Source organism: Pseudopipra pipra, chromosome 10 (assembly GCF_036250125.1).
Source record: "Pseudopipra pipra isolate bDixPip1 chromosome 10, bDixPip1.hap1, whole genome shotgun sequence".
NCBI classification, from domain to species: domain Eukaryota; kingdom Metazoa; phylum Chordata; class Aves; order Passeriformes; family Pipridae; genus Pseudopipra; species Pseudopipra pipra.
Genome location: NC_087558.1, coordinates 22427851 through 22446366, shown reverse-complemented (window position 1 = coordinate 22446366; position 18516 = coordinate 22427851). Strand labels below are relative to the sequence as shown.

At 50.5% G+C, this 18516-nt stretch overlaps 1 protein-coding gene across 2 annotated transcripts; it reads left to right on the top strand.

Annotated features, from left to right (window-relative positions):
- The first annotated feature begins 495 nt into the window (after positions 1-495).
- On the top strand, positions 496-16689 carry MSL2 (MSL complex subunit 2). 2 transcript variants are annotated; one of them, XM_064666694.1, is made up of 2 exons: positions 496-762; positions 12624-16689. In XM_064666694.1, exons 1-2 carry the CDS (start codon positions 621-623, stop codon positions 14219-14221), a joined length of 1740 nt encoding a protein of 579 aa, XP_064522764.1. In that variant the 5' UTR covers positions 496-620; the 3' UTR covers positions 14222-16689. The 2 variants fall into 2 exon arrangements, with proteins under 2 accessions (XP_064522764.1, XP_064522765.1); XM_064666695.1 differs by lacking the exon at positions 496-762 and adding an exon at positions 1060-1186.
- The last annotated feature ends 1827 nt before the right edge of the window (positions 16690-18516 follow it).

Genomic DNA, 18516 nt, shown 5'->3' with positions numbered 1-18516 from the left:
GCGGCGGGCGCGCGCAGCCCGTGTCTCGCGGCGGGGCGCGGGCGCCGCTGGGGGGCGCTGGCGCGGCCCCCCGTTGCGGGGCGCGGGCGGCGCATGCGCGCAGCGGGCGCGGCGATGGCCCCGCAGTGACGGGCGGACTAACGGCGCCAGCGGAGCGGCCCGGCCCGGCCCGGCCCTGCCCCGGCCCGCCGCCCCGCCGGGGGATGCGGCCGCGCTGAGCCCGCGCACAGCCCCGCCGCCCCCGCCGCCCCGGGCAGCGCGGCCCCGCCGCCGCCGCCCCGCGCCCGCCCGCGGTTCGTGCCTGCGGCCGCCGCCATGCCGGGCCGCCGCTGAGGGAGGCGCCGACAGCAGCAGGGCCCGCGGTGCGGGCATGGCCCGCCCGCAGCTGCAGTAGCGCGGCCGCCGCCGCCGCCCGCGCCGAGGCGCCGCTCGCAGCGAGGCCCCGCGGGGGGCGGAGGAGGAGCCGGCGCGGCCCCTCCGCGCTGCCGCCGCCGCCGCGCGGCCCCGGGCGGCCCGGACCAAGGTGACACCCGGGCGGCCCCCGCCCCGGGGCCACCCGCGCCCGCCGCCCGCGCGGACCTTCTTCTCAGCGCGGAGCCGGCGGCGAGCGAGCGGCGGCGATGAACCCCGTGAATGCCACTGCTCTCTACGTGTCCGCGAGCCGCCTGGTGCTCAACTACGACCCGGGGGACCCCCAGTCCTTTTCCGAGATTAACAAGCTCCTGCCCTACTTCAGGCAGTCCCTCTCCTGCTGCGTGTGCGGTGAGGATCTTTCTTTTGTTCCTGCACAATGAGGCTGCCCGGGGCTCCCGCACGGCCCTGGGCCGGGCCGGGCCGGGGCTGTACCGGGGCTGTGCCGGCCTGGCCTCGCCCCGGCCCGGGGCAGCTCCAGGGAAAGTTTGGCGGCCCCGCCGGGGGGGCGGCTCGGGAAGGTGCAGTGGGAAGAGTGTCGGGATAATCCCGCCCCCGGCGCGGGGCAGGGCGGGCACGGGGCTGTGGGAGCTCCCCAAAACACGGCGCTGTGCTGCGGGCACCGCTCCGGGGTGCGGGAGCGAGCGGCTGTCGGAACACCCCGCTGGAGTGGCTGTCGGAATACCCTGCCATGGTGGAGTTAATCGCTTTAAAAAAGCCACGACTGAGAGCCAGCGTGGTAAAAGATACTCCAAACAATCCCCAGACCGTGGAGGTAGGGAAAGAGGAACTGCTAACTTTCCTTCCCTCCCCCTTGAAATGTAAACAAAAAGTAATTCCGATTGAAAGCCAGGAATTTGGGGCGGGCATAAACAATAATTGATTTTTTTTAATGCGCCTATATGCCCTGTGACAATAATCACCATAAAAAGCAAACGGGCCGAAGGTCTGCTGGGCCTTCCCCACTCCCCCCCAAAAAAAGAGCGTTCTGTGGGCAAAGGCAGCGTCCGGAATTTCGGTGTTCCAGGCTGGGGAGCGCTGGGAAGGAACCGCGTCCTGCTGTGTCTGTGGAGTGGGGGCACGTGGCCCTTCGGGAGGAAGCTCTGGGATAAGCTGTCAGCCCTTCTTGAACTTCCCTTTGCAGCTTCGGTCGGTGTCGGGAGAGGGCTCGGAGCTCTTGGAGCTCTCGGTTGATTAATTTGTTAATTCTCCTTCTTTCCCTGCGGTAGTTTTGAGCCCCGGCTCTGTGCGTTCGTGTTTTCCTGTCCATGTTTGTCGTTGCTGCTGTGTGTGCTCACACTCGGCTTGAATCGAATCACTGGGGTTTATAAAGTGAAATATTGTATTTATTTTCAGGAGGAGGGTTTCAGCTGTCGAGGCTGCTAAGCCAGTGTTGGATGCTTCCTATCCCTCCTCTCCTCCAGCTATTGGCTCCTCCCATTTAAAGTCTTAGAAAATAGGGATCTGTTTGTAGTGGGAAGGAGGGAGCCCGTTCCCAGGATCTCTGCAGCGTCACTTCCTGGAGTAATTTGAGGTGTTTTTTCCTCCTGGAACCCTGATGTCAGTATTGATGCACCTCTGCTCTTTATTTCTTATTACCTTAGGCTGGTTAATTCAGCCCTGACTGTGCTTTTTCCCTGTAAGTCCTTCCTGCTTTGGGTCAATCACCAGAATGCTTTTGCCTAAAAACATGCAAATATTGTTCTGATTTGTTTTTAATAAGCTATTTACATAGGGACTGTGTGTTTCTAACTGCTGTGCTATCTGGCCTCTCCACTTTAAGCCTGGTCTTCTGAAATGTGTTCTTTGTTCTGCTTGCCTTGACTTCTTCCCTTCTTGGCCTTTTGCAATCCTGTTTTTACACTCTGTGCTGTTGAAATCGTCTATCTTTAATTTGTCTCTGCCCAAATTTCTGAATATTTTTTTCCCCTCTTCAGCTTTTTTTCTTGCTTGGCTTTTCTCTCACTCTGAGTCTGGTAGAGCAAACCACCCTTTTTAGTTTGTTTTCTTCTCTTGCCTTGTGCCTCCATGAATGTTCCTACTTACAGACTATCCTTCATGGTCCCCCTTTCTCTCTTCATCCTTTATTTTAATTGAATGTCAAGGTTATTCCTTTGGTTTATGTTTTCCCTGCTGTGTCCAGCTTTCAGATAACTGGAGCTGCTGTTTATTTCAGTATTTAGCCTGAGTGATTACCCAGCCTTATCTCTGCCTCTGGGCTCCTGTTTGTGGGTGGCACGTCCAGAGGCCTCAGGAAATTCCAGGCTCTTTGTGAAGCTCTGCAGTAAAAGAGTTTGTGTCCTGCAGTTCCTCAGGTGTCTCTCTGGACCCTGCAGGCAGCACTGCCCACTCTGGGGCTCCCCAGCACCCACAAACCTGCAGATCACACTGGTAAAGCCAAATCCACCTTCTTTTTCTTGTTTGCTTGTTGTGTTCCTTTCCTCCCACTTCTGTTGGTGCCTCCTTCACTCTTGATCCCTCTGACCTCGCTGGGGTATTTTTAAAATGCTCTTTCTGTTCTGTACTTCATTGCTAAGGGTTTCTGCATGTTTAAAGTCACTGAAACTATCCAACTATCAGAACCTTTTTAATGTGGGTGTTTTAAAAGTGCTGAAGTAAAGATTGCATTGGGAGATCACAACAGTGGGTGCAATGACCACCCAAAACTTTGCAGTGTGGGGTTGGTTTTGTTTGTTTGTGGCTTTGGTATTTTTAAAATTTAAATTCATAAAAGGTTGTCAGATGCCCACTCCTTTCTACCCTGTTTGTCTGTTTGGGCCATGAGATCCAAGGCCTGGCTCTGGGTTCCTGTGCACAGGACTCTGGGTGTCTTCTGGGGGCACTTCCCATGCACAGACCTCAGCAGATGCTGTCTGGACTGTAAAGGTGTAAAAACTGTGCTTTGTTGGAGAAATGGTGCCTGAATTATCAGTGGTAGTTCAAGTCTCAAGTGTCAGACTTGCAGGAATTCCCTTGGGAAGTTCCTCCCCAAGTGAGTGCTCCTTGTGCCATTCCCTCAGTGTGTGATCTCTGTGCATCCTGTAATACTTTGTTAGGCTGTAGGTCTGAATTCCACGCTCAGGATTGTCCCCTTAATTTTAGGGAACAGTTTTCAGGGGAAATGAGTGCCAGCTCTACAAACCTGACATTCCTGGGCTTCCCCTGAGTTCCCAGAGTATTTCCTTGTGGTCCCACAGTGCTGTACCCAGCTCACAGAGCAGGGCTGGCAGAAGCTTTTGGGCCCCCGTTAATGATAAGATTCTGACTGCAGCTCTGGTTTCAGACTGGGATTGGCACACACAGAGTTGAGCAGGACAAAGCCCAAATGCAAACACAGTGTGTCACCGAGGCTGTTGGGGGGGTTCAGGGCTCCTCCTGCCTCGTGGGGGATGAAGGTTCACTTCTGCTCTGGCCGTGTGTGTGTTTCTAGGACTTAAGTGTGATCATGTGACAGTTTCCTGGACAGTGCTGGCGGTGATACATCATCCTTTTACAGGGATGTATAAGACAGTATTTCCTAGAGCTTTTACAACTTAAAAATAACTGCTCCCGAGTGTGCATTAGGCAGAGAGGCTGTGCCTTGTGTGTTTGGAAGATGTGAAATACAAGTTCCAGTCTCTGGAATAAAGGGATTATTATTAAGTTGCATATTAACACCATGTTTAGTTTAAAAATAGTTTAGTAGAATTTACGCAGCAAACTTGTATGTTTTAACAGTCCTGCCTGTTGGGATAAAATTCTCCTAACAGTGCCTTTCTCAGGTTCAAATCCCAGGTAGGTCACTGCAGGTCAGTCAGAGGTTCAGCTGCTTTTCAGCAATAACAGCCCTCTCCGAAACTCACTTGAAATGTTGGTAGGAGACACAAGTGCCAGTGAGATCAGCTGAGCGTTTTCTCCACGGGAAACCTCACCCTGGAACCCCTGGCAGATATTTCAAAGGGGTGTGAAAGATTGTTAGTGCTGATGCAGAGTGGGAAAGTGCCAGGAAGGTGGCAGGGCTGTGGGACAGCACTTCATGCCTGGCCAGGAACCCGGCTGTGAAATACAGGATGGGAACACGGTTCTTGTCTTACACATCCTGTAATCCAAGGAAGGGGATGTGAGACAACACGTGGCTGTAGGGAGATTAGGGGTGGGGAGGAACAAAGAAAGCCCAGGAGAGCCCTGCCTGGTGCCTCCTGCAGCCCCCCCCCAGTGTTCTGAGGCAGCTCCTGATGGTTCTGGTCAGGGGGTTGGAGGCTCAGGGGTGCAGGAGCATCGTGGAAGCAACTCCCAAGCGTGGGAATGCCATGGATTGCCAAAAAATCAAATAGAAACTGCTGACTGTTTGTTTTCCTGTGTAAAGATTAGTGTAGGGATAGTTCCCTCCTGCTCTTGTGTAAATGTAACAGGCTACTTTTGAGAGTTTTATACTGCCAATATAGGTTGAATGGAGTGTATAATATAATTACATGTTATAATCAATTATACTTATCAGTGGAATTATGGGGCCCATTCTGCTGGCTGGGTTTGACATTCCCCCATGTAGTTGTGTAAAATTCTCCATCTTTGTGCCCTTTTGTCCATGTGAAGGCTCCTCCTCTTCTTCCTCCCCCCTCTCTGAGGTGCTGTGTCCCTCACACCCCTCCCTGCTCCGGGTGTCCTCAGGGGTGTCCCAGTGCTTTAGTCACCGGGAAATGATGGGAATTAGGCCTGTACAGTTTGATTAATCTTTGATGTGAACATTCCTGCAAGTTTCTGGGGGAAGCAGCACCACAAGCAAGGGGAATGCCAGGGAATTTTGGCTCTGGAGTGAGCAGTTTCCCTGTCAGTGATGGAGGAGGAGAGACAGGGATGCAGGGAGACAGCCTGGGGCAGGCAGCCTGCTGTCCCTCGGAGAAGGGGACAGGGTTGAGTGGCACCTAAACAGACTGAAACTTCCTAGAAAATTCAATTTCCTGGCACAGAGATGGAGGGAGGGAGAAGAAACAAATTCCCACTGTAATAAAACTTAATTATATGCATGGTACTGGATTTTCTGTTTGGGAAATGAGCATGGCTGAGTTAAACCCGGATATCAAAGTCTTAAAGTGAAAAAGTGTATTTAAGTTTTGTGATGGAAGAGTTTAGCCTAGAACTCTCCTTCCTTGTCTGTTCTCCCTGGATTAAGGAGAGTGAAGGCTGATTCATGATTGGAGTTGCCTTTTACGTTTGAGAAGTGATCTGGCTCTGGGCTTTTTTTTAGGTATTTTTTCATTGACATTTTCTTTTTTTCAATGATGAAAATACTGTCCAGGTATCACCTTATGGTGGTTTTTAAAAGTATGTTATTTTCCCCTTAAAAATTACATGAGTAGCTGCCAAAATACTTTGGAATTTGTGAAGAATGTGCAGAATAACCAGAATCTCTGAAACAGCCACTAGGGAGCGTGGACTGGGGGCCTGGGTACCTCTCAAATACCTCCTGCTGGGGGTGTTCCTTTTCTTCTTCTTTTGGAGAAGCAGTTGTCTATCAGATGTCCACTCACATCTGTGAGGGCACCGATTTTTAGCCAAGAACACACGGGATGATTTCTCTTCCTCTCAAAATCTGCCCACTCCGATTCCCTGCGTCCCTTTTCTGTTTTTAAATCCCGGGTGTGACTCTGGGGGGCAGTGCCTTGTCACTGCAGAAGTGTTGATAACGTCGGCTCCTCCCCGTTGGACTGGGAGTGGTTTCCAAACTCCAGATGCTGCTCTGTGTCAGAAGGAAAGGAGGAGTGGGAAGAGAAGTGGCTCTGGTTTCCCCCGTGGCTGGCTGGCAGTGGTTTCCAGGGGAGGTTCAGTGTTAGCTCTGATGGGATTGGAGATGAGTGTTCCTGTCGAGGCTCTGGAGGGGATGGATGGGCTCTGCTGGTCCCTGAGGATAGTGATTAAACCATTGCCTTCCAGGGTGGGTCAGGAGGAGTTAATGTGTGGCCAAGAGGCACCTTTATGGGATGGCTGAGTTGTCCCAGTCTGTGGGCACAGGGCACTCAAACACACCTTCCTCTGGGTTTGTTTGCTTTGCCATCTCCCCATTTGCAGATTAGGTTGTCTAAATACGGACTGAGCATTCCTGGATGTTCCCCTGGAGTTGGTTGTGAGTGCAGTCACTGAGGGAGAGCTGGAGCCCAGCACAGCCTTCCTGGAGCACGGGGCTTGTTGGACAGCACAGGTTTCCCTGCTCCTCCCAGGAGTGACTCCCAAGTCCTTCAGTAATTTGTTATTCTGTGTGTGCTCAGGGCTGGCTCCTACTCAGGGGCCTTGGGGAGCACAGTTTACTCCAGGAGTGCCCAGCTAACCTTGTGCAAGTGCTTCTGCTTGGGGGGGAAAAATGGTTTTCAGTCCTCTATGGTTTGCTCGGGGAATGTGATCGACTCAATCCGTAACTTTCAAAGCAGCTTTTAACTCTTTGGAGCATTTCTGCTGCATGCAAACACATTAATCTTACACCTAGAGAAGAGATGTTAACTTTGCTATTTGAAACCTCTGAAAATATAACAACCTTGACTTTTAAAAAACACCATTATGTGAAAATTTTACTCTGAATGGTGAAAATGATGAATTTATCTTTTTTTTTGTTTTTTAGCCTCAAAGTTTGAACTTTACCACCTATTCTGTTAAAAATACATTTAGAATTCTTCCAGTCAGGGATTTTGTAAACACAAAGACTTTCAAACAGAAATAAAACTTTGACATAGGACTTAGTGAATATGTTCTGTTGTCTCTTATGCAGGGTGTGGACCCTGAGAAGAAGGCAGTCCCTTCTGCGCTTCAAATGCAATTTGTTGTCATATTTTTTTTTTCCTTGAAGTTTAGCTAAAGAGATTGACTGTAATTCTCCAAATATGCAGAAAAATAGTCTGTCTTCTGATCATGGTTAATTTGGGTTCCCATGGTGTTCAGGCAAAAATAGTGCCCTTTTTATTTCTCCAAAGAGTTACACAATCATTAATTCATTAGTCACAACCATCCCTATATGAGGCTAATACTTTCTGTAGGTCATTTTTCCTGGTTGTTTGCTGATGCAGGATGCTCAGGAATATCCAGCAGCCAGCAGAATGTTTTCTCTTAATTTTGAAATAAGTATTTTTAGTTGGTTTGGGGGGGTTGTTAATGCTATTTTGTGTCCCACATTTCCATTTCACCCCACGGGAATCTGTCAGTGGTTGTGACTGTCTTTGGTTGGATTCAGTGGCACTGTTGTGGGAGTTGTGGTGATCTGAGGGCAAGGTGGTGTCTTCAGTGGTGTCCCTGAGTTCCCAGGTGAACTCTCCCTGTTCCTCAAAAAGGGCCATGTGCTGGGAGGCTTGGGGGTTTTTTTATTTTTTATTTTTTGTTTTTGGCTGAATGAAACTATTTCTGTCTACAAACTCTTGTCTCAACCCCCCTGAAAGGATAATATTTCCAGTGTTGTCATTGTGAACTCCCCTTGCTTCCACCTGTGTTTCAGACGTGGGTTCAGAGCTTTGCACTGGGAATACTGGGAATGTGTGTATTTGTGTCCATCAGCTGCAAACGCTGGGGTGTTTTGGGAACACTGCAGTGGGTGGGATCCCTGATCCTGGGTGACAGGGCACCTCTGCCAGGGGATCCAGGCAGGTCCTGTGTGCTGGGAGGGGCTGCCAAACATTGTCCTGCCTGGAGCAGTGGGGCAGGGCAGGGGAGGCCAGACCCGGGGCTGGGCACTCTGAGTCCTGGGGCAGTGCTGGGGAAGTCCATCAGCCCCACCAGGGGAAATCCCTACAGCCCACGGGGAGGGCTGGGGGGCTGTGGCTGGAGACCTTTCCCTGCTGTGCCATCCCTGGCACTTAACCCTTGCTCTGCCCTCTGGGAGCTGTGTGTGTAGTTCCCTTCTCCTTTAGTAAGGATGCAGATCCCCCCGGATCAGCCAGATCTTCCACGTTTATTTTCTCCCTCTGCAGATGGCTGCCAGACCTTTTCACTGCTCATCATATGCCTGCCTGTCTGTCGGCAGGAGCTCTGCAAACAGTGCCCGGGAGATGCTGTGCTTGGGGAGGGGGTTTCCTTTTGCATGCTTTGCTTTGAAGCCTCTTGGAGCTGCTTGTTCTTCAGTGGGCTCCAGCTGATCATTCCTGAGGTGGGAAGGTGCTGTGTGGGGTGGGAGGGTGGAGGGGAGAGCAGAGCTTTTCTTTCCAGGAGCAGCTGCAGGTGGATGGATGGCTGGACACAAAACCCTGTGGAGTGAACCAGCTCCTGTCCTTTGGCTGAGCTCTGGAGCCTCAGTGAGGCAATTTGTTGGAGCTCACTGGCTCTTGGTAATTATTTTAGTAGAAACAATCAGATCCCGTTTCATCCAGAAATGAAAAGGCTGGAAGTGTAGCAGTCCAGTTTCTGGATGTGACTTTGGGGTCCTTGCCATGTATGTTGCTCCAGAGGGGCTGGAGCTTCCTATTCCTCAGCATTTCTAGCCCTGCAGTCTTGGTTTAACAGTGAAATCAGGGGCACTAATTGTGATGTTTGATGTGCACAGATTGACTGGGGCAGGTGAGCTCCTCTTTTCCATGGGTGTCATCCTACCACAGTGGAGTGAGAGGAGCTCCCAGTGCTGCCTGTGCCCTGCAGAGCCAGGGGGTCCTGGTGTCCCCAGTGCAGCTGAGGATTAAAGACCTCTGCCTGACCAATGTTAGAGACCAACCCCAGCCACACAGTCATTTCTATTCGTAACAAAAATTGATATACTTTTTTTCTATTTCACTTCATGAAATTAAGATTTAATAATGTGATTCTTAAGATTTGAAGTTGGTAAGAAAGGCAGGATAATTATGTTTCAGTAGCATTTCCAAGGACCCTAAATGAGTTATTTCTGTTCAGCCCCTTTTCTGCTCCCAGGTGAGAATGGCAGGAGGTGACTGTTCCAAGCCTTTCTTCCCAGTGAACTTCATCCATTTGCTGTGATTCCCAATCCCTTTCTCCCTTCGGTCCCAGAGATACAATTTGCAGGTGTTTCCCCTGTCCCTGCAGCTGTGAAGTGATGCTCATTAAGGAACACAATAGGAAGTATTGCTTGTGCTTTAAGTGACCTCCCAGCCGGTGCAGCCTGTCCAGGACTCAGGTATTAGAAGTCTTTCCCCTGTGCATGCTGCTCATGGAATGTGAGTGCTCATGTTAAGTCAAGCTTTCTGGAAGTTGGGGAGTTAAGAGCTGGTGTGGAGGGGAAGTCTCTTATTGGAGGCTTTGTAAGAACGTGATTCTGCTTTGGGTGTATCAATACAGCCCTTGCAAAAGAGGGAACAGACAGGGCAAGGTTTAGGAACACCAGTGCAGTGGAGGCCTGAGGAGTAACCGTGGAGGATCTCCCAGGGGCGAGTACCTCTCTAAGGTAAATTCATTTACCTTAGAGAAATGTTAAATTCTTACTGTGAAAAACTATCACATTCTCAGGGCCCACCATTTTTACTTCTTACAGATCTATATAAATCATTCAATTTATAGAGAGGGGTGGCACTGATGGGCACCAGGCAAAGGTGTAGTCTTGGCCTTGCAGTGGAAACCTGCAGGTTCAGGGGGCAGCTCAGGGCTGTGTGTGTGGGACTGTGCTGCTCGCTGGGCACCACTCCTGGAAATCACAGGGATGAAACTTCATTGGATGGCAGTTGGCATCTCATGGTTGGCTTTCCTTTTTTTAACTTACCAATACTAAAGCTGTGCCACAGAATCCAGAGGCGAGAGAAACTTTGCAGAATGAATATTCAGTGAGCTCTGAGCTCCAACTGAAACTCTTCCCTGAGCCCAGGCATTCCCGATGTCTCTCCCGTGTAGGTTGCCTGGCATTTACTGAGAGGAGCACTCGCTCTGTTCTCCCCTCAGGGAGAGCAGGGGGAGTGTTTTTTCTTGTCGGTCCGTCTGGTTTTCCCTCAGAGCTTCTGGAAATTTAAATTTCGCTGTACCCTCTTTTAGCATTCCTACTCACTCAGGAGTTCCAGCCAAGTGTATTTTGGGAGGAATAAAACGCACAGTTGGCGATGCCTTTTTAAAAATCTAATTAGGAGTTAAAATGGTATCTGGTTTATTTGGCCCCGTCTCTGCTGTGTTTTAGTTCTGTAAAGCATCAGAACTCAGCCTTAGCATCAGGGGGAGCAAAGGGGGGCCGAAGGTGGGCGAGGAGCACACCCAGCTGCTTTGTCATTAATTAATTATGGTCTTAAGCTGTGCCAGGGGAGGTTTAGGTTGGATATTAGGAAGAATTTCTTTCCAGAGAGGGTGATCAGCCCTTGGAATGGGCTGCCCAGGGAAGTGGTGGATTCTCCATCCCTGGAGGTGTTTAAGGACAGACTGGATGTGGCATCAGTGCCATGGGCTGGGAACCACAGCGGGGTTGGATCAAGGGTTGGACTTGATGATCTCAGAGGTCCCTTCCAACCCAGCTGATTCTGTGATTCTAATTGAGTATTAATTGGCTGTTAATGCTGGTGGCTTTTGGCCATGGAAGCTCTGGCTCTGAAGTGTCAGAGCATTAAAGGAAGAAGTGTTTGGGGTGTTTGCCTCCTGCTTGTCCTGCTGGAGAGGCTCCAGCTCCAGTGTTGGTGAGCTCCTGCTGAGGGACACGACTCGTGCTGTGGTTTCAGGTGTTGGCTTTGTCCTCCCCGTGGGAGTTAGGGACTCCCAAAATCAAATCCCTCTGAGGACCATGGTGGCCCCCTCTGCCTCTGTTTGTATCGTGTCATTTCAAGGGAACTGATAACAAAAATGGGAATTCCCACTGTGGGTTGGACCCTGTGACTCCAAGTTCCACCTGTTGCCTTTAAATCTCCACGGCTTGACTCGAAGAGTGTTTTCTGTCTTCTCATGGTGGGGCTGCTCACACTGTCCTGGCAGGTCTCATGGGTGACACTGTCTGTGCCACCTCCCAGCTTTCTAAACAGTTGTATTTTGCTCGGTTTATGAAAAATATACTATCTAAGGGCAACTTCAGCACTGACTCTTGTGATTTGTGGCTCAAAAACCAGTTTACATCAAGCCACACTTCCCCGAAAGACAGCTCAGGTGGGGGCTGGAGTGGCCCTTTCCCAAAATGGGATCAGGGAATGCAGGGAAAAGGTATCAGGCAAGTGAGCAATGAGAGAAAATATCTTTGTATCTGTTGTGTTTGTTTTGTTCTCTCAGTCAGTTTGATATATGCATTTTGCTTCCTCTTCCCAAATGGTTTAATTTTATTCCTTTGCCTTAGCAGCATGTTTTCACTTTGGAAAATCTGGGTGGGAATTCCCTGATGGCTGTAACTCATCCAACAGAGGCTCCTTCTGGGAGAAGGGGCTGATCAAAGCAGAGAATGTGCTGCTTGGAGAGGAGGGGAGCCCTGGTGCTGGGATGGCAGAGATACTCTGCAATTTAATTTGGGAGATGGAATATCTTCCTGGCCTGGAGCTGGCTGGAAATAGCAAAGCAGTCTTGTCACTGGCTGGATATAGGAACTCCTTGGATTGTTTCTGTACAGAATTTTAGTTCTTTCCCATTTTATCCTTAGGTGGTATTTAGGTTGTTTTTAAGGAAAACCAAAACCACTCTTTCAGGTTTTACAGTTTTGGGGATCTGTAGACAAAACCTTCCAGACTGTCAGTGCTGGGGGTCTGAGACTTTTCTGTGCTGTCAGGTGTGTGTGGATTCCTTTAGCAACTGATTTTTAGTAGTTTTTTTATTCTTAACAGTAAGATTTCAGAGAAAATCCTTTCATTCTGATGGCTTCACTAAACACTAAATGAAAAGTAACACAGAAACTTTGTGTTTCCTTCCCCTTTGGGGTGGATGTTCCATCGTTTTTACATCCTGTTCAGAGTTTCCCTCTGCTCTATTGCCATTTGTTTTTCCTAATTCCATTAAAATCTCTGCATTAGCTTGTCACAGGAGTTTATAGTTGCACTTCTGGTAAAGTCCTAGAAATCTTGTGTGTTCCATAAGTTTTCCTGGACAAAACTGAAGAGGACAAGGGGCTTGGTGGTGTTGGAGCTGAGAGTGTTTGTAAAGGCTGCAGCACACAACCCGTGATGGTGGGATGGGTTTCTTATTTAGTGTTTCAAAAGCAGATGGGCAGCTGTGAGGTTTATACAGGCTGTCACTGGGATGGGACGTTTTCTGGTGACCAGCTGAACTTTCCGAGGCAATTTTTTTTGACAGTACAAAAAATTAATCCCCCGCTGTCCAGGAAACCTGCCTTGAGTCCATTGTAATCTTCCTCTTTCTTTTTCCCTCAGGAAATTTGCTACAAGACCCTATTGCTCCCACCAACTCCACATGCCAGCACTATGTCTGCAAAACCTGTAAAGGCAAGAAGATGATGATGAAACCGTCGTGTAGCTGGTGCAAGGACTATGAGCAGTTTGAGGAGAACAAGCAGCTGAGCATCCTGGTGAACTGCTACAAGAAGCTGTGCGAGTACATCACACAGACGCCCCTGGCCCGGGACATCATCCAGGCCGTGGACTGCTCGGCAGACCTGCTGGCCCTGCTCAAGGATGGGTCCCCCCTGCACGAGGACGCCGAGAAACCTTCCGACGCGGCCCTGGCTCTGTGCCTGACGCATTCCCCGGTCCCCTCCACCTCGGAGCTGCCCAGCGACGCCCCGGCGGGGTTCCCCTCGGTGCCCGAGGCCACGCACAACGCGGACGGCCGGGGCTCGGCCATCAACGGGCTGCCCAGCTGCAACGGGCTGCCGGGGGAGAAGCTGGGGGTGAGCCTGCCGTCCCCGGAGCACGCCAGCGCCATCGACGTCTGCGGCGCCGGGGACTACATCAAGACGGAGGAGCTGCCGGGCGGCCTGCAGCCCGTGTGCGACCCCGTGTCGGGCAGCGACCTGTGCCCCGCGGGCATCGACATCTGCGGCTTCAGCGAGGACATGAAGCCGGGCGGGTCGCTGCTGCTCAGCGTGGAGGAGGTGCTGCGCAGCCTGGAGACCGTGTCCGGCACCGAGGTCTGCGACTCGGGCCTGCAGCCCGGCCTGGAGGCGAACATGGCCAACGGCCCCTTCCTGCAGCTCTCCCCCCCTCCCCTCAGCCATAACATTTTCATGTCCACGGAGGCTTCTCCTCACGGCATCTCCTGCACGGCGGCCACGCCCAAGGTGGTGAAGTTGAACAGGAAGCGGTCCCGCTCCGAAAGCGACAGCGAGAAGGTCCAACCTCTGCCCATCTCCAGCATCATCTGCGGCCCAACCCTGGGAGCGTCGGCTCCCGTGACGGTGAAACAGGAGAACAAAATGTCTCTGCAGCCCATTGCGACTGTACCCAACGGAGGCACCACCCCCAAAATCAGTAAAACTGTGCTCCTGTCTAACAAAAGCATGAAAAAGAACCTAGAACATGCCCCTAAGAAATCCCACCCGAAAGCCAAACCGGGGGTGCTGAAAACGAAAGACAAGGCAAAGGAGAAAGTTCCCAGCAGTAACGTTATGCCAGGAAGCCCAACAAAAACTGTGTATAAAAAGCCACAAGAAAAGAAAGGGTGTAAATGTGGTCGTGCCACCCAAAATCCAAGTGTTCTTACCTGCCGTGGCCAACGCTGCCCTTGCTACTCGAACCGCAAAGCCTGCCTTGACTGCATATGCCGTGGCTGCCAAAACTCCTACATGGCCAACGGGGAGAAGAAGCTGGAGGCGTTTGCAGTGCCAGAAAAGGCCTTGGAGCAGACCCGGCTGACTTTGGGCATTAACGTGACGAGCATTGCGGTGCGCAATGCCAGCACGAGCACCAGTGTAATCAATGTGACAGGGTCACCAGTAACGACGTTTTTAGCTGCCAGTACACACGATGAGAAAAGTTTGGATGAAGCTATAGACATGAGATATGACTGCTGAGTCTGTCTTTCTTTTCCCTGCCCTCCGTAGGGGAACTGCTACAGGTTTAAGGCAGCTATGGTTCTGTTTAACTTGCTGGAGCTCCTGCGTTTAGATCACTTGTATCAAGTGTTTTTCATTGCTATGTTCTGTGTATTAGTGTCTGGGAAATAGTTGCAGATAATGGAGGAGTTACCCTAAAACTGTTTTTAGTTCTTACAGCACCTCATAGTTTGAGATCGATTGCTGATGTAAATGATTTTATCACAAGATCTTTGACAGGAATATATTGACCTCATTGTACTTGCTCGTGCTTTGTGCTCAGTCAAAGCTTCGGCTCCAGAGCAGAGCAGTGGCATCCGGTTAGTCCATCTCAGCGGTGCTACACTGTGCTGTGCAAGAGTGACTGTCCATGGGTTACAGTCACCGTGACCAGGGAATGCCCCGGTGCTCCTGTGGGAAAGGCAGGAGGAGGACACAGTCTGGCAAGGGTAGGTACTGGCTGCCTGTGGGAACTGGGTATCTGCTGTAGGGAACAGCTCACAGTTACAGACAGGATTAGTAAATACATTACAAAGCTGACGGGCCAGAAGGCAGCTCGGGCTGCAGGCAGGGGCAGGAGGGTCGGGCAGATACCGGGTCAGACTGCTCGGATACACCGTCCTGGGAACAACATCACCCCTGGCAGCTCCAGGGCCATGTCCCTGCTCAGACACCCCTCTGTGCCAGCTCCCCCTGGGTGATGTCACTGCGGGCTTTGGCAGGGGGAGAACAGCGCTTGGACCCAGCCAAGGCTCCACTTTTGGTAGCACCATCCTCTCCCTTTCCTGCTCCCCCTGTTTTTTTCTTGAGTTCCTGCTGGTTTTACTGCTGTTGCTTCTAGAGAAGAGAAGGGGGGTTGTGGGTTACAGAGAGACCCCTTGGCTGATTTTCCCCCCTCAGTGCCAGGATACAGAGATTCCACAGCACTGGGGGGACTTTGATCCAGTTTGTACCGTGACAGCTCCTCCCTCTGAGGGGAGTTCTCCACTGACAGGCACCTTCCAGCCAGGGCAGAGGATCGATGGCTGTCCAAGGTCAAACATTCTGGGTGTTTGCTAAACACAATAAGCTATGTATAGCTCACTCCACCCCAAATCTATCTCATTTTCTGCTAAAATGCTAAAAGTAGCTTTTGAAGGTCAGTGCTTTTCAACCAACCTGGGCCAAAAGGCTCGAAAATGGAAACATAACACAAAGTTGTCAAGAGCTTATCTGGAAAAGTGTTACAGTGAAAGAATTCCTGTCAGGAACTCAGTTTTACACAAAAATGGTTGATTCCAGCACAATCCCTGAGCAGGGGGCCCAAGAGTTTAGCTGTGCAGTTACAAAAGTCAGACTGCTTTGGGAAGGCAAAAATCTCTCCTCTTGCAGTGATACAGCACAACCTGAGGGTGGGCTGACTAGAACACGAGCGTTTCTGTCTCATCTCAAAGGCAATTCCTGTTTGAAGGGCGTGTTCAGCAGCGTGTGGGTTGTTGAGTTCCTCCCCTGCTCCCACCTTCCCCTGCCCGCAGGCCCCGCGGGCGGTGCCGGGGGCTTTGACCTGGCACAAAGCACGTACAGTGGCGGTTCCTCACCAGAGACATGAGCAAAAACCCCTTTGGACACAAATGGCACCTCCTTTTGTTTTGTAGTGTACCATGGTGTCATTTTCTGTGAATGTGGTCAGAGCTTTTTGTTGGTTTTGGTTTGTTTCTCCCCCCGTCTTTTCTGTGGGGTGGGCAGGGTGGGGGGTTAAAGCCATAGGAAGAAAAATGTGATGTACGTGTCCAGTCTGTACTTTTTTGTTTTTGTTTTGCAAGAAGAGTTGAAAAATATTTTTGATAATGAGTAAATGGTGGAAAATGCTTCTTAGTATTCTTGTCTTTATTTGCCAACCCGAGTACCTAAGATCTGTGTTTTTTAGCCCTCCTGAGATTTAACGATGTCCTATTAAAATGTATTTAGTTAAACTTGTATGTGATTTTTGTGTTGACCCAGAAGGATCCTACCAGTTCCTAATTTGGTGGTTTGATCGTGACCTACTAATGTAAATCTGTTTATTAGTCCACTACGTGTAAGCGAAGCAGCCCCCGGAGCTGGGAGTGAACTGCACAGCATGGGTTGTTTGGGAATGCTTTTGCAGAGCTGTTAAGTTTTGCTGAGATTGTTGATGGTACATTTTTAGGACTTTCATTAAATTAAATACAAAGTACCTTTGCTCCAGAAATGTGGGAGTATTTGGAATCTTTACTATCTCACTGCTGCATCCAGTGTGGTACCAAAAGTTGGAGAATTTAGGTCAAGCGTGTTTTGGAGCTGTCGACAGGAGAGCCCTGATGGTTCATGTAAAACTGCAAATGGTAGATTCAGGTTGTTTTTAAAAACATTTCCTTTTATGCTGCCACATTCTTGAAATGTATATTAAAATTCAAATTGATTTAATAAATGTTAGTTTTCTAATTCTATTTTGCAACTGCTGAGGGCATCAGTGTGGCATATGTTGAACTTATTGTCTGAATACTACTCTAAATACTACTTAGTCCAGTGATGACTAATTCTGTAATTGTTTAAATTAGGCTTGGCTTGCTTTGGTTTCCTCGCCCTCCTGGCTAGTTGTTCCTGAGGAGCTGAGCAGTGGGAGGGCTCAGCTCGGAGCTGGCAGGAACTGCAGCGGTCCCAGCTGGAAACTGTCCTGGTCGGGGCCCTTCCTCCCCGTGGTCCAAGAGCAGAGGGAGACCTCGGCCCCACACCCCCAGAGCAGGGCCCTGCCCCCTGCCCATCCCAGCCTGGGGAGTCACTGGTGGCAGTTCAAGGATCAGTGGAGCTCCAGCTGGAATTCCCAGTGTTCCTCCTGAGGGACTCTGGATCTGGGGAACTGCTCTCAGCATTAGCACAGAGGAAGCTGCTCAGGGATTTCTTTTCGTAGAGGCAAGCGTGTGATGTTCCAGCTTTCTTCCCAGTCCTCTTGGAGACAGGGATTAACTTCCAAACTTTATTAAAACCCCCGTAATTTGTAGAGCTGCATCAGAAAGAAAAAGCAGCAGTTCATGGTCATAGGTAGTGGTACAAAATTAGTGCTGTGACCAGTGAGGTCTGACCATGGTCTTCCAAGAAAATGAAGTTCTCCCCCTTCTCCCGGGAGTGGAGAGGCTCTTCCCAGCATCACACATGGTACATGTTCCAGAATGTCCAAGGAAGGAGTGGATGCTGCACTTGGTGATGCTGTTCCATGGGCACAGTGGTGCTCTGGCAAAGGCTGGACTTGGGGGTCCTGGAGGTCTTTTCCAACCTTAGTGATTCCAAGATAAATCAGTGGGGTGGGATTAAATCCCAGAGGGAGGGGGGACAGGGAAGCGCAGTGGCCCCTTGGCTGCTCTCCCAGCAGGGGCCGTTGCCCCTCTGGCTCGTGTGGCCCCTGGGGGCAGAGCCTGGCACGGGGGCCTGTCCCCCATGTTCCTGCTGGCAGCACCAGCTGCGCCCTGGGCAGAGCCTGCCCTGCCAGCAGTGCCCCCCAGGCAGCCCCTGCCAACACCAGTGTTCAGAAAAACCTGCAGAGTTACAGGGAAATAAAACCGGAGCAGCCTGTTCTCCCAGGCAGGTACTTCTGGCACAGCAAGGAGCTGCTCCTCCGGGGAAACCCCAGGACTTTCAAGGAACAGCTCACAGAGATGTGGCCCAGGAATGGAGCAGATTCTGGCACCATCCAGCACAGCAGCACCTTTTTACTGCAGGTAAGAAGCATCACTTTCCCCCCTGCATTTCTTACAGATTTAAATTCTATACAAATCATAGTTATAAAACAACTTTTGATTGCTAACTGGCTTGGAGAGGTGGAACGAACCAAAGAAGCAGAATCGTCCCCAATGTGCAGCACAGCTGAGGAAATCCACTCTGGAAGGCAGGTAATGCTATTCCTGGTGGGAACATCACAGGCATATCTTTGGTCTTAACAAGTCCATTTTTCCAGTTGAAGTGCTTTTGATATTCTAAATAAACCCACCAAAAGGTGACTGTGATACAGACACACTCGGGCACCCCCCTGGTGATGCAACACTCTGCTTGAGCATTAGCATATAATAAAAATTAGAAAAGGCATCACTGCTTTTCCTGTTTTTTCTTTTCACCTTTTTTTTTTCCTTTTCCTCTTTGTTTTGTTTTGTTTTGTTTTCCTTCATTCCACTTGCAAAAGATCCAGAGGATGTCTCCTTTCTTTCAGGCCAGGTTCAAATGAGGTGTATTGGTTAAGTCATCCCAGGGACAGTGCTCCATGCTGAGGAGGAGGATGTGAGGCA